Consider the following 15,250-nt stretch of genomic DNA (forward strand, 5'->3'; position numbering starts at 1 on the left):
TACAGAGCTAGTTCCAGGACAGGCTCCAAAGCCACAGAGAAACCCTGTCTCGAAAAACCAATAAATAAATAAATAAATAAATAAAGTTCCATCAAAGACTCAGAAAATACAGATAAAGAAAGAAGCACTTTGTTCCAATCTTAATTACCATGCTGCCATCCCTCCATAGTTTCTGAATCTTCCTTCCTAAAGACTTCTTCCTCCTTTCTCATTGCACTAGTACCTACTTCTGTCTTCTTTCTACATTGTCTCCCATCACCGTTCTCTTTCTATATTACCCAGATCTTTCTCTGTATGATTCAATGTTACCTGTTTGAATGAATGATCTGATTAGTTCCTGCAGTAATAACTGACCTAGCTCCTAATCTTTAACTCTTCTTGTATTGTCTACTCAAATCTAGTTCACAGGTAAGTTCTCCAAGTGGTAGTGTCTTTAATGCCCATGCTTCCTCCTCCAGTTTCTCTCCTCATACTATGGTACCAATTCCCTAATGTCATTTTCATCTTCAAATTCAAGAGCAATTTTTCATGTTGATTGAGTTTAAAAATACATAAGACCTTTGGCACAACAGCATCATCAGTGATAAAATTTTTATGTCATAGAAGGGCTCCAGCTACCTTTCTGGTTTTGTTTTTCAGCATTCTCTTTGGTGAGCCTTATCCTTGCACAGAGAGGTTGTATGGAGCTGGAGTTAGAACTCCTGAATTTGAATTCTGCATCTGGTATCTGTTATCACTATGACTACAGGGAAATCCTCTGCTTTCTCTATGCCTCACTTCTCTCTTATACCAAACTGAGGGTAGTAAGTGACTCTATCATAAAAGACTATTGCAAGAATTAATGAAAAGTCATATCACTATATTAAATGCAGTAATAATTTTGTAATTATCAAACCTTATTAGGCTTCCCTTGCATATAAGATTGAGAGATATAAAGGTTTCATAGTTGAATGGCTTGTTGACAAGTGAGTGGATTGTTTTATAACCATAACCTGAAACCACATGGAAAATTCAACAGTGATGGAAAATGTATCTGCTTTTGCTACCTCTTCCGGGCCCATGAGTTAATGCTGAGTACTAAATACAATATGTAAATAACCTGAGGATCCCAAGTTGAACAACACTGTATAAACAACAACATGGCATTATTATTTTGTTCTCAATGGTATTTTCTTTTTCCAATTTAGGGACGAAATTTAGCTTCAGGAGAGGTTGGATTTTTCCCAAGTGATGCTGTCAAACCATCTCCATGTGTAAGTTCTTATATTTCACTTCCTTCTCATCTTATTTTGCTTTGATGCTGTGATTAACTGTGCAAGAAGGTGCAAAGGATAGTGAATGCCTAGATTCTCAACAGTTTTATCAATATTTTAATAGTGCAGGCAGGTCTTACATGAATATAACCCCACAGATTATACTTTAATCTGTGCCAAGAAGTATTTCAAATGTTAAGAAAATATATGCAAGATGGGAATATAGCAGAATTTACAAAAATGTTAAAGGTTCCTAGGAGAAGTAACCCAAGGTCACAGAGTGGATGTGCTGGCAAGGTTTTCTTTTCCCTGGGCATCAATGGTATAGTCTAACTTATTTTTGGTCACTCGAGTTACAAGAAGTACTTACACTGTAGCTGGTGTCTTTACTGGGATGATAGAGAGTAAAAAGTTCACAAATTCTTCAACCAGGGCTCTGACTACACTGTCTATGCTTTAGAATTACTACACTGTCCTTTCTATTTCTTTAATATCATAATGAAATTTTCTGAAAATGGATTAAAGGAAAATGAATGACTATTATTCAAATAATATGTGTGAATATCATGTAAATGCATTTTTCTCATGCTGTGTGTTACTGATTCATTTCTATATGGGGTGGAGTTATTTAATGTCATAATTTACCCCACAATCTTAAAGTTTGTGAATGCAAAGTAATGAAATTTTTTCACTAACATAAAATGCCCTCAAAAATCTCAAATAATCTTTCCTGTTATATTTTGTATTTCTCAACTGCACATTCTTTTTGATATTGCAAGTGTAATATCTGTCACCTTTAATTTAAGAATGTAATCTTACACCATTTGTCCAAGGTTAATTATTTTTGAAAAGGAAAGAGAATTTTAAAAAAGGATTTTCTGTTTTATTTGTTATGATAGATAGGTTCATTCTCACTGGTACAAACATAAGCAACAATATTTATATAACAGTTAATGGCAAGAGATTTTTAATATTCAGACATTTGGGAACCTGGATAAGCATTTGATATACAAAGCACTATTTTCTGTTTACATCTTGTATGAATTTTTTAGAAATTTTGTTTTAAAGATAGCCTGGCGTAAAAACACATTCAAATTTGTTGAATGGATGTGCACAGGATAAAACAGCAAATGTGGAAGCCTCAATGCACACAGGTAATTAGTGAATGAAATCAGTTTATAGAATCTACTGTAACTGCCTAGAAGGAAAACAATATTCAGATATTTGAAGATACTGGAGTAGTACACTCATACATAACCAGGAGCAAAACAACCAGGTAAATATGAATGCTTCTATAGCTTCAAGTGAACAGGTGGCTACTCAAGTGAACTACTTATGTAATGAAATTATATACTTATTTTTTTTAGCTATAGGGCAAGCCTACTGAAAGGAAGTAGACAGATTAAAGAGGGGAAAGCCTTGCATGAGCTTGAAAACTGCATCCTTTTGTATATGCTGATTATCAGAAATCTCTGAGTAGTGAATTCCATTCTGAGCTGAAAATTTATTTATCTCAGTGTGTTGTTCCTGTATCTCCAAAAGTTTTGAGACATTCTAGTGAAACCCTCCAGGGTGGGCCCCTAAAAGCTATACATAGATGAGATAGTTAATTTATGACAGCAGAGAGATTGGAGACAGAGGCGGGGCTATAACACCGGGCGTAGTTGGATAAATGTGAATCTGGCAGTTGTCAGGGCATGTTCCAATAAAACGCCACCTGGCAAAGGAGATACTTCTGTTGGGCTTTGCTCTGGGATAGATAAAGGAAAAACTAGGTATGCCTGGGGGATAGCGAGCATGAGAGACTAATCTCTTAAAGATTTCTAAACTTCAGTGTAGAAGTCATCCATATGTAAGGCCAGAATTCATACTGTCCTATGACCTAAATCATCCTTAGCAAGAAATATAATTTAAAATGGCTCAACATCTGTTGGTCCCCAAGTAAAATACATGTCATATCGGTTTTATCCTCTTCACAGATAGCAGCCCCCTATGGTTTGTTACAAATAAAGTTCCAGGGGACGGAAATTTTCCATTTGGAATCATGTAATCGTCAAGGAAACAGACCACCTTAGGCTAAGGTTAGCAGACACAAAATGTAGAGTTAGCTTCATGAAGCAAATACAGGATAAGATACTTAAATAAATAATTCTATATTTTATATAACTAAAAAAAGATAAAAGGAGATTACAACACTTTATGATTGTCTGGGCTTCTCAATAAGAGACTCAGATCTAATAATTGAAGGGAAGGCCTTAATGGGTGCATTAGAGGGCTTCTCAGACCGGGGTGAGTAGAAAATTGTAAGAGAAATCTGAAGAAGTTTCTGAAATGAGTTCAGAGAGATTAGGCAATGGAAACTGTAAGAGAGAATGGAATAACATTCAAATGTATCAAATAGAAGAGATTAAAGATAATTGTATAAAAGCAATATTCAAATAAGTCATGGCCAAGAACTTTCCAGAATTTGTGATAAAACTAATTTTAAAAATAAAGATGGGTAGTTGAAATTAATCAGCAGCTAGATGTATTTTAAGGAAACTTCAGGATATTAAAGATGGCATTAAGTCCAACCTGCGAGAAAGAACAAATGCCTGTGAACAGCATCGGCAATTGGATTTCACACTAACAGCAGTGGTAATGGAAGCTACACGTGGCGTCTACTGATAGTCAGGGGCGATCTTCCATTTTGCTAGTTTGCAGGTAACTAATTTAATGAAAAGAGCATGAGGCAGCTAATTTGCAAGAAGATTAACATGTGGAAATGGGCGTGCTGTTGAGTTGCCTGGTTTGAATACAGGCATAGGGTTAGAGCATTCTGCATAGCTAGAAGCCGTATAGTTCTCTGCCTTGAAGAACTGGCGTAGGGAGGTTGAAATACCACAGTATACGGTGGGAGAAATCCTTAGAAAGGATGGAGTTATGGAAAGGAGAAACCTCAAGTTATGTGTGAAAAACTCAAAATCTTTGATTGAGTAGTGGAGCCAGTGAATCCCTCAGCTTGGGCCAAAAGAAGTTAAAAGAGAAATCCTCAACTGCTTAGCACTGGAGACAATCTAAAGTTATAATTTAATTAGAGTAACTTCCTGCTTGAGACAAGAGACATCTGCAGCTTGAATGATAGCCTAGTATTTACAATATAGACACATCAAGAAGCAGTGGAAAATAAACCACACTCAGAAATCATCTCTCATAACCATGTTCAGAACACAAAGGGAGATGTGTTCATAATGAAGGAGTAGATCGGGCACCTCGGCATAGAACATGAAATGGTTACAGAAGAACTGGATGGAGACGCTAGAACATGAAAATGTGATATCTGAAACAATAAAAAATTAGTATGTTCAAAGTTTTACAAGAAAATCACTGTCAATTTAGAAATTTAACCTTTGCTTCCTAGTTTTACAGGAACAAACACTGAGAATGTTCGTTCCTAATTGCCCCATCTAATTTTACAAAGTGCACTTCTGGGTAGGAAGGGTGTGCCATACATACATGCATTCCCAATAAGTTCTCTAGAATCTTCACTTGTCCAGAGTAGAAATGTAACAATGTAAGACATCTATGATGAGGGCTGAAAATGACATTAGAGGATTATAGGAAGCACATATTAAATGATAGAAAGAGGGTGGGTGGGGAGAGGAAGGAGGAGGAACTAGGATTGGTATGTAAAAAAACAAATAAGTAAATAAAAGTTTTGAAAAAGAAAAGTTATCCAGAAGTTATCTACAGCTTTAAGTGTGTCACAATAAAGTGTTTGTTAAACAAAATTCTAAAGTATACCAAAGAGAAGTTAGGAAGAGCATGGGAAAATATAGCATCCTGTCCTCGTTATAGGGATCTGAGATGGTTGTATTTTTGTTTAGTTTTTAATTGTCAGTGTGATAATACCCATAGTAATCTGGGAAGAGAGACCTTCAATAAGAAATTGCCCCTATAAGATAGGCCTGTCCTCATGTGTGTGAGATTATCTTGATCAATAAGTGTGTAAGAGGGCCCAGCCCTCAGAGGGCTGCATCATTCCTAGGCAAGTATGTCTGGGCTGTATAAGAAAAAAGCTACCTAAGAATGAGCCAGAAAGCAAGCTAGCAAGCTAGCCTTGGCTTCTGCCTCAAGCTTCTGCCTTGAGCTTCTACTTCGACTTTCCAAAAGTGATGAATTACAATGTGGACATACAAGTTAAATATGCATTCTTCCCCTTAGTGGCTTTTGGTTAGTGTTTTATTGCAGTCACAAAAAGCAAAATGGAACAGTAGTCAAGGACCCACATAGCAGAACATACCCGCAGAAGAACCAAGGCTCCTCTAGGGACCTGTGGGATGGCCTTAGTTGTTTGATGTGAAATTATATGTTACTCTTTACTTCTTGGATATCCATCCTTTTCCAGCCAATGGAGAGACAGCAGGCAGAATATGTAAGAGTTCTTACCTATTTATCCCTTCCCTCTCCCCAGCCTCCCTGCATTGTAAAAGACCCAGGGACATCATGGGCTGTGTCTGTCAAAGACTTACTGATTCATGAAGGTTTTTAAAACTCAAAACGGACTATCTATAGCCTACTTTCTCCTCAATAGCTTGGAAATAGCCACCCTTTCTGTGGCATGTGATTTGTTGGGTATTTTCTGACTACTGGAATACATTCTTCAGCTTTTTCATTTTCTAGTCGCCATCAACAGCTATAAGATTCTTGCTTTATTTGTACATAAAATGTAATATTTTCACCTGTGCAAGTCTCTATATGAAAAAAGTAAGGTGCGGATATTTTCTATGATATTTTAATGAATGAAATGTTTCCTCGTTGGAAGATTCTTAAGGCAGAGTTCAAAATTTGTGCAAAACAGCAGCTAAATCCAGTGTGTACTGTTTATTTCACATCTTTTTTTTCGTCTTGGGGAAGGGAAGTGCTATTTGCCTTCCTTTATAACATTTTCATTTTATACTTTTATGTTGGATTAAACTATCCTGTAGTGAATATTGAAAGTTTCGAATTCATATTATTCTGCTATCTCTTCCCTTGAAGGTATAGTAGAAAAATGCATGAAAGAATGAAATGAAGCAAAATGAATTATTTTCTACTCATTTGACATATACTATGACTCACTCTGTGTAAACTAGCTAGCGAATAGTTTCAGGACTGTGCTACTTAAGGGTTTTATAGAGCTGAGTCAGCTGAACCGAATGAATGATTGATTTCCGAAAGCTACCCTTAAGTAAACTTAATCTATTTTTGCCTTTTTATGTCCTAGGTACCTAAACCAGTAGATTATTCTTGCCAACCCTGGTAAGTATTAAAAATGTTTATAGTACTAAGTTGAAATACCATACTCCTAGCTCGAGGACGCCTTAAATGTATGGTTGTAAACCATGCTCCATTTCCATTTGTCCTTGCTAAAGGTTTTCACGTGAAACAAAACACCATAATGAATTTGCATATTCCCGGCCAATCTGTATCATGATTGAATAGTGATGTCTCTGTGTGTACATGTGAATGCATGTGAGCATAAATGTCTGTAAAAGCCATAGAAAGAAATGGGATACATCCTGATGTATCTCATATTTTGGAACAAAAAATCTCATGAAGCAGAGAAGAGAAAAAAAAACCCGATTATCTAAAACTAAGAATCACCTCAAAAGGATAGTATCTAAAATTGTGGTTTCTAGTGTAGAATAGGGGAATAAGATGTGCCCATGTTTGATTTGGGTCTTGTGTGACAGTCTTTACCTGGGAAGATGTACACACACATCTGTCTACTCATCACAGAGAGGGAGGTCGTAGCAGGACAGAGGAATGATTATGCCAGTGTCTGTCTCCATGACCTAATGAGTTTTTTACTGGCATTTCAGACAGGGCTCACAAGGAACGGGGATGACCACTTACAAAAGCGCCAACCCTGGGCCAGCTTAGCAGTCTAGTAATTTCTTCTCTGTAGTTCAGCTATCCAGTCTCTTTTGCCCAGCAACTGTGTACTCCCACTTAGACTGGTAGAAAGGGGCCCTTGAGAAAATCCCAAGGTTCTGTTCTCCCAGAAATGTGACCTTCAGCTTTCCTCATGAGCCTCAGGAGCCCCTCTCCCACTCCTGGAGGGAATGTTCCAGCTAGGAGAAACAGGCATTTACCAGTTCTAGATGGAGCATATTTACCACTGAGATGCTGGCAGCAGAATCAAAGATGGCAATACTTGTTATTTTTCAGTTATTTTCAACTTTAAAACTACATGTAGGGAGGAGAGGAGGGAGGGGAAACCATAACCAGGATGTAAAATTAAATAATTTAAAAAAAATCTTCATGTAAAAAGCAGAATAGCTGAGACTTCATTAGGTCATAATAAGCAATATATGTAGAGTATTTTTTATAAGCACTTGCCACTTCAAGTATTTTATTTCACATTGCCTGTGATAGTGTAAACCATTTCACAATTTTAGATTCCTATAACAAAAATTTGCCCCAAATTTCTATGTGGAAGATATTATTGTCATTATTATTATTGAGGGAGAAAAAGATGAAGGCCATGGCACCAGTTTGAGGTAGCCTCAAGACTCTATCTCGCTATCAAAATATCAAAATACAAAACCTGAGCTTTTACTGGGTTGTATGTGTTTCTCTGGATTTGTGTTTGACTTTTCTGAAAATGAATGAATCTCTTTTCTTTTCCCTGATACTTGTTTCTGCTCCTAGATATGATTATATATATATACATATATATACATATATATATATGTATATATATATATGGATGTAGTATCTTGAGGCTGTATAGCACTAGTTTAGTGTGCAAATGTAGGTAGCCCCTCAATATGTAATATACATAATGTATATATATTTCCAATTACTTGGTTGTATAAGAAATTTGTAAAAAGGGTCAGGAAACATTCAGTGTGTGGCATTATCCTCAACCCTCTCACTGACTCTCAGTACTTACGTTTGCCCCCCTTGCCATTATCCTCAGTTTCTGCTCTACTCTTCTTGGCTTCAGCACTGAGCTTGTCAAAGAAATTTGATCAAATTGGGAATATTTGATACATTTTCACATCGCTGAGGACAATTTCCAAAATTTGTTACTGTGGAATCTAAAAGCATATTAATGACAGAAATAAATTTTTTTTCATACAACTAAATTTTATGGTTAAAAGGTTGATCATTTTAGAGATAAATACTAATGTCTCCAACTACATGGATTTTATTAAATAACTCTGGCAGTTACCCGAGAACTGTCTAGACACAAGAGGGTAGGCAGGTTTGTATATAGATTTTCTTTTTTAAAATGAACTCTTACCAATATGTAAAATTCTGTTAGAAGTTTAACCAGGTAGAATAACAACACTCCTAAAGATTAAAAAAAAATCAACGTGCCAAGACAAAGGAAATAACTTAAATATAGGAATTAATAAAGGCATAGTAAAAGCTTTAAATTACATTTTCTTCCTCTTGAGCAACCTAGATAGTTCATGAGAATTAAGAAGATGGTTTCATGGGAAATGTCTTCAACTTGGGAATAATTATCAACTACTCATGGAAACTTAGAATTTTAAGTATATGAGACCCAACAGCATCCATTCATATTTCCTGTTAATTATTTCCATCTGAAAAGAAGGTTGATCCAGTCAAGTCAATATTGCTTCTATAAACCATGAAATAAAATAGAAAATCAACAAAGACTCTCCTCAATAGCACATGCTTTATGCATGGAATGCTTGAAATGCTGGCTGAAGTCTGAAGGTGAAGACAGGGAGCTCCTTGAAAGTTGGAATGTGGTAGATGCCAAGGCCCCTATTGCTTTTTCCCAGTGTCAAATTACCTGCCTTTTAACACTGCCAGGAGACTGTGTTGTTAGGTGTATTACATGGGAAATTGGAACCACACAGGGCTTTGACTTGGAAAAGCCATGCCTAACAGAGGCTGGGGAGATGCCATCCTGAAAACCACTTATATTAAGCAAAGTCTTCATATCAAAGGTGAGAATCCTATTTCCTTCATAAAGCTTAGATCTGACACAAGAGCAGTTTCTCATGGGCACCTTCCTTCAATGCAGAAATGAGTTTGGAAAACTCTAAAGAAACTGAATAAACTCGGTAAAAAAAAAAAAAAAATCCAACCTCCTAACATTTGGATGTTTCCCAGCCCAATTATCAGATTTTTTGCCAAATTAGCAGACTTCTGCACAGTGGTGTACTTTTGGACCTGCACACACAGGGCCCTCAGTTGTTCCTAGATTCAGCTTCCTTTTATGTATGAACAAATGATGAAGAGAAACCAGACATTTGGAAAAAACTTTGGATTACGTGTATGACAAGTGTTTTATAAAAACGATGATTTGAAAATGGGAAGCTTCTCTAAATTAAGTGCCATAAGAACTTGGGAAAACATTGAAAGAATTTCAGAAACATCAAAGAAAAAAGGTAAGATGCAAGAAATATTTTAAAAATTAGGTAATTAGCATGAATTCTTGCTAGTACCCAACTTATAAGAACTCCAGAAAGAAAGAAAAAAATGCTTAAGGGCATCAGTTACTAAAGAAATAATACAAAGTTTCCAGAGCTGAATGCCATGCCTACAATTTGGAGATGCTGCCGAAAGCATAAGAAAGTACTTTATAGTTAACATTTTCTCCTATAGAAAACAAAGAACCCAAAAGTTTTCAAGGGAAGACCTATCAGGGCATATCCCATGAGTCAGAAATTAGAGGGAAATTAATTGGAAGCCAAAGGGTAACGATCTAATGCCATTTAATATTTAAGAGGCAAAATCATTTCTCACTTGGAATTCTGTCCCAAGCAAGCTACGAATTAAGTGTAAACTGGATTAAAATGAAGCATTTCCATAAATGCTTGGCTTCAAAGTATTGCCTTCTAGACTCTACTCATAGAAAATCTAAGGATGAATTTTTAATCCAAGGCAAAGGAAAATGCAGGAATGGAGCAGCAGGCTCAGAGGGCAGGAAGAAGCAGTTGGTTTGAGAGAGTCGGGGACTCAGAAGCCATTGGGTTAAGACTGCGAATGTTGTAAGTAGAGTATATAACATGGAAAATGTCTTGTCAGGGAGCTTATGTCAAAAATTTGGAAAGAACTTTAATGGATAGAAAACAGTCTAAACCAACAAACTTTTGTGCTTGCCTTTTTACGAGTCAAACATTTTTAACTATTACCCTGCTCAATATGGGCCTGATGATGGCTTCAGTCGACAGAAATTATAGAAAGACAATAATCTATCACAGAGTAGGCATATGTCAGGAGAAAAGTGCCTTTCCTTCCTTATGCTTAGAGTTCTGAGTTAATGAATTTTAGTAGGAACACAATTATTTAAAATATCTGTAAAGAAACAAGGAAAAAACAGGTTAAATATTTGACCCAGGACTTAAGAGTAGAACGCTCATATGACAGACTGATGCTTTTCATTGTAGTACAGATTACCTTTTAAAACTGTATTTTAATTATATCAGCACAAATCGTATATATACATATGCTTGTCTATGTACACATCCATTAATTTGTGGTGCTAGCCAGGGCAATAAGGATGCGGTAATCAGAATGACGGAGTGAGGGCCGCAGGTGCAGGACTGCTTTTTAGACAGACAGGATGACTCTCTAAACCTGAATGACAAGATCAATTGTGTTGAAAGAAGTGTGTGTTTGCACAGCCAGAAGGAAACAGACAATCCCTAGATACAGAAGGCTGGAAGAGATAAGGCTCATGAGGTGGTAAGCATGAAGCAGACTGTATTAGATCCTAATAGGTCATAGGTTATCATAACTGCCTTAAAAATGTGCCATTGGTACAAAATGCCATTAACTCCCTTTGTTAACTCCCATTAACAATTGGTGCCAGATTGCCTGCACCGGACTCCACAAACTTTTCTTAACTGTCTTCTGTGTACATTTTAAATAAATGGTGTAGATTAAAGGCAGAAGTTTATACTTAAGTTTATGATTCAACATGTGAGTCAGATAATTTTCTGGAATATTAGTCATGAATAGCTTGAAAAGAACCAACCCAAATGTAGTTACCTTTTAATACCAATTACTCTGGATCTTTGATATTCCTTGACACTATCTGGTATGCTTACATTTGATACAAGGGGTCATACAAAAATAATTTAGCCCAGAGTTTTGGTATTTTACTATCATGGTTATTATTTTAATGGACTTTGGCTGTGTTTAAGGCCCATATAATCTAGGGAAACTTGAACTCTGGTTTTCAAAAATACCTGTTTTTGAAAATAGTTCCTTCCTTAGTGCTTGTTTCTTTAGAAATTTGTCAGATTATGAACAAATATAATTTATCTCACATCCAAATAGTAATTATTTTAAAATAGTTTAAATTACACCAGAGTCTTGTTTAAAAATCGTCAAAAGAGATTTGATAGTATACATAAGAAAGGTGAATTTGTGTGTGTGTGTGTGTGTGTGTGTGTGTGTGTGTCTGTGTGTCTGTGTGTCTGTGTGTCTGTGTCTAATGCAGGGCCATGCCTCCCACACACAGGCTTCTTCCTATTTATTCCTACACTTCCCACAACTGTCCTAACCAGTCTTTCTGATCTAATAGCTTCTCATTCATCCTTTGTTTTAGTCCCCTGTGTTTATTTGATATTTACTGGTGCTTGCTGGGTCATTAGGCTCTCTTCTTTTTGCTGATGTGTTTAGCATATTAAAGAGATTTTCTGAATTATCATTTAAAGAAATGTAATTAAAGCCATGACATATACTTATATTTAGTCTCTCTTTTCAGATACATTTTTCCAATGTTTTGTCTTCCTGTATGTTCCCAGGTATGCTGGACCAATGGAAAGATTGCAGGCAGAGACTGAACTTATTAACAGGGTGAATAGTACTTACCTTGTGAGGCACAGGACCAAGGAGTCTGGAGAATATGCAATTAGCATAAAGTAAGTAGGACAAGTGCTTTTGGAGAAATAGATTTCCTGTGTTCAAAGTGGTGTAGGTCATGTGACACATACAACCCTGAAGTTGAAAACCAAGGTTCTAATTGCAGTAGAAATAATGCAATTATCTCGACAGTTCATTCGTACTAGAAAATATCTGTGAGGAACACAGTAATGGGTGTTATGGGCTGCTAATTGGCATAATAGATTTCTATCATAGCATTATATTTTGTTGATTTGATGTACGTGTATTTCTAGTAAATTCCAAGAGTATAAATGGCTAGGTTTTGTCTTTTTTTTTGTACCCTCAAAGTGCACTTACTAAGTAAGCACAATGATTAGTCAAATCCAAATCTTCTCTCACTTCAAATATTGGTTGTATCTTCAACCCACCTAGTAAATACAGTTTGTTAATTAGCTGTCACCATTGTATTGGCATAAGTATATATTTTGTCTTCAGAATTAATTCCTATAACATTATTGGGGCATGCCCTCTGGTAATTATTGATTTCTACTGATTAAAACCACATTTATATTCATAAGTTATTCATTGCCCACAGGTACAATAATGAAGCAAAACACATCAAGATTTTAACAAGAGATGGCTTTTTTCACATTGCAGAAAATAGAAAATTTAAAAGCTTAATGGTAAATATTGATTATTTCTTTTCAATCTGTGATTCCCCTTTTCTGCTGTTAAATCAGTTTAACTCTATAGTTTCTTAGCAATGTTGCCTATTGAAAATTATCTAAAGAGAATAACAGTGTAGGCTTTAGCAAACTCCTGACTTTCTAGGTTGAAGAATTCCAATGATGTTTTACCTTGCTCAAATGGTATCACTTATTGTAAATGAGGTTTCTACGTTTTAGATAATATTTTAGAGTCTGTGCTACTCATGGCTCTTAAAGCGATGGCCAACTGAAGAATAGGTGTTTGGGTGTGTTGTCTCAGTGACAAATGATAAATCTCAAATCATTGCTATGTCATTCCTCTTCTTATGCTGTCTGTCTCTTCATTCAGCTACTTTGTGTCATTATAAATTATGGAACAGAAAAGTTCTTACATTTAGGTGTATTTTATACAAAACATAATATAAAAGTCAATTTGAAATTTGTTTATATTTTCTGCTATTATAAATTGTGTAATGATAGTTCTCACTTATTACATTAGATAAGCACTTGTAAGTTTATATTTTTGCCATATACAACAGTTGATGTCACATAGAAATTTTTATTTTGAAATGGAAACCATATATGGTAGTTAGCATGTGTTTATTAATTCTTAAAATTCATAAAAAAATCTCAATCATTTTATTAGTAGGTATGGTGTGTGTATGTCATACAGACCATACATAAATATCATTATACACACTGCTTTATATACTGTTGTTTATATACAATAGTAAAGAAATCTTATTTTCTTAAAAGTGGCTACAAATCTATTTTTTCCGACTTAGATAGTCTCTTACACTAATGAAGAATTTAGATATACGACACAGGATTCATTTGTAGTTGCTAAGATCTTTGATTAGCTTTGAGAGGGAAGGCTCATCGCTATAGCTATCAGTCGAATGATATATACTACACCTTTCAGGAATACAAATGAATCAGAATGGAGTATGAGAAGGCTTACAAACTCAGCCAGCTTGAATGCCTTACTTAAGAATCATTTCAAGATAGAGATCGGTGCTTTCAAGAAATCGAAACATCTTGAGCTGAGAGAAAAGGAAATAGGAGGAAATCTATAGACCTAAGTGGCACGTTTGAAATTCAAAAGCAAAGGACAGGCAGCATGGCCATGCCTTAAAAAATGGAAACTCTTGTCAAATTGGTAACTGAGATGGAGGCATCCTCTCTGCTGGAAGTATCTTACATCTGTTGCACCTATCAGGCTGTGAGAGAGAGCAGGGAGCGAGCTTGACCAGAAGAGGTTCTTTGTATAGTAAAAGCCTAGAGAGGCTGTGGCAAGTTGGTGCACAGATGATGAGTGACAGGCACAGCCCGACATGATGAAAGCATGCGTGGAAGCTCCGCAGCTCTGCAAGACATGCCTACAGAACTGCTTTGGGTGATAATGAGGCTTCTTCACAGTGTTACAGTTTAGATGACACTTAGAAAATGCTGCAGGCCCAATGATGACTGCTAGCTCTCCAGACTTTAAAAGTAGCAAAGGGAGCTCCTATCAGAGAAGACATGCAAGAAGGATGAAAGGAGTGGCCATTGGAAGGGGTCAATCAATTCAGCTTTGTGTCACTTGGTTCAGCCCAAGGAAGTCCTTTAGCAGGGAGTGTTAGAGATGATAAAAGCCAGTGCCACTATCATGAACTGTAGATCTTATAAGGCCATGATTATACTAAAGTGAATGGACGCTCCATTTTAAATAATTTGTAGCAGAGACTATTAAAGTTTATTCATTGGTGTCCTGGAAAGGGAAGTAAGGGGATATGTCTCAGAGTTTAAGTAAGTGTCACAAAATCTGTGTATCACTCACAAATGCCACTGTTAAGGACACATACATGTGCCTATATCATTTCCCTCCCTTCCTCCCTCCCTCCATCCCTCCCTCCCTCAGTCACTCCCTTCCTCGCTTCCTCTCTCCCTCTGACCCTTCCTTTCTTTCTCTTTCTTTTCTTCCACACCTGGAGATCTTTTATAAGGAAGCTCAGACTATAAAGGTTCCAAAGAGGTGATTGAGAATTAACAGCAAAACTAGTGAAACTAAAAAGAAAAGAAATCAGTTTAATGTTATTTGCATAAAGAAAGAAAGGAAGATAAGAAACAAAACCTTTAGTTTAAGCAGGGCCTTTTGCCAGGTTTAGTAAGTAACTTTCAGTTGCTGATGAAGCTGCTGAGCTAGTTGGAGTTAGCTCTGCTTTTTGTTCATATGTTGAAGAAATTTAGTTTTAATTTTTTGGAGATGTGTAGTCAATAAATTCAATAAACAGATAAGCAGTGGTATTTAGGTATTATAATATTTTTAAGTGAAATGTTTATTTAGAATAAAATTCTCTTACTTTTTTTTCAAAAGACAGACTTGGATTCTTTTTTTTTGGCATAATTTTTTTTTTATTGAGAAAAGGAAAAAAAAACAAGTTTCCGCCTCCTCCCAGCCTCCCACCT

The 15,250-nt window shown here is 36.1% G+C and overlaps 1 protein-coding gene across 2 annotated transcripts in view; it reads left to right on the forward strand.

Annotated features, from left to right (window-relative positions):
• Positions 1 to 15,250, forward strand: part of Vav3 (vav guanine nucleotide exchange factor 3) — a 320,561-nt gene that overhangs the window by 279,519 nt on the left and 25,792 nt on the right. For both annotated transcript variants that reach the window (XM_026789648.1, XM_005367914.2), the window contains exons 21-24: positions 1,188 to 1,253; positions 6,499 to 6,533; positions 12,017 to 12,133; positions 12,691 to 12,778. In XM_026789648.1, coding sequence (XP_026645449.1) covers positions 1,188 to 1,253; positions 6,499 to 6,533; positions 12,017 to 12,133; positions 12,691 to 12,778 — 306 coding nt within the window. The remainder of the gene's footprint in view (positions 1 to 1,187; positions 1,254 to 6,498; positions 6,534 to 12,016; positions 12,134 to 12,690; positions 12,779 to 15,250) is intronic.

This window comes from Microtus ochrogaster, unplaced genomic scaffold (assembly GCF_000317375.1).
Source record: "Microtus ochrogaster isolate Prairie Vole_2 unplaced genomic scaffold, MicOch1.0 UNK25, whole genome shotgun sequence".
Taxonomy (NCBI): domain Eukaryota; kingdom Metazoa; phylum Chordata; class Mammalia; order Rodentia; family Cricetidae; genus Microtus; species Microtus ochrogaster.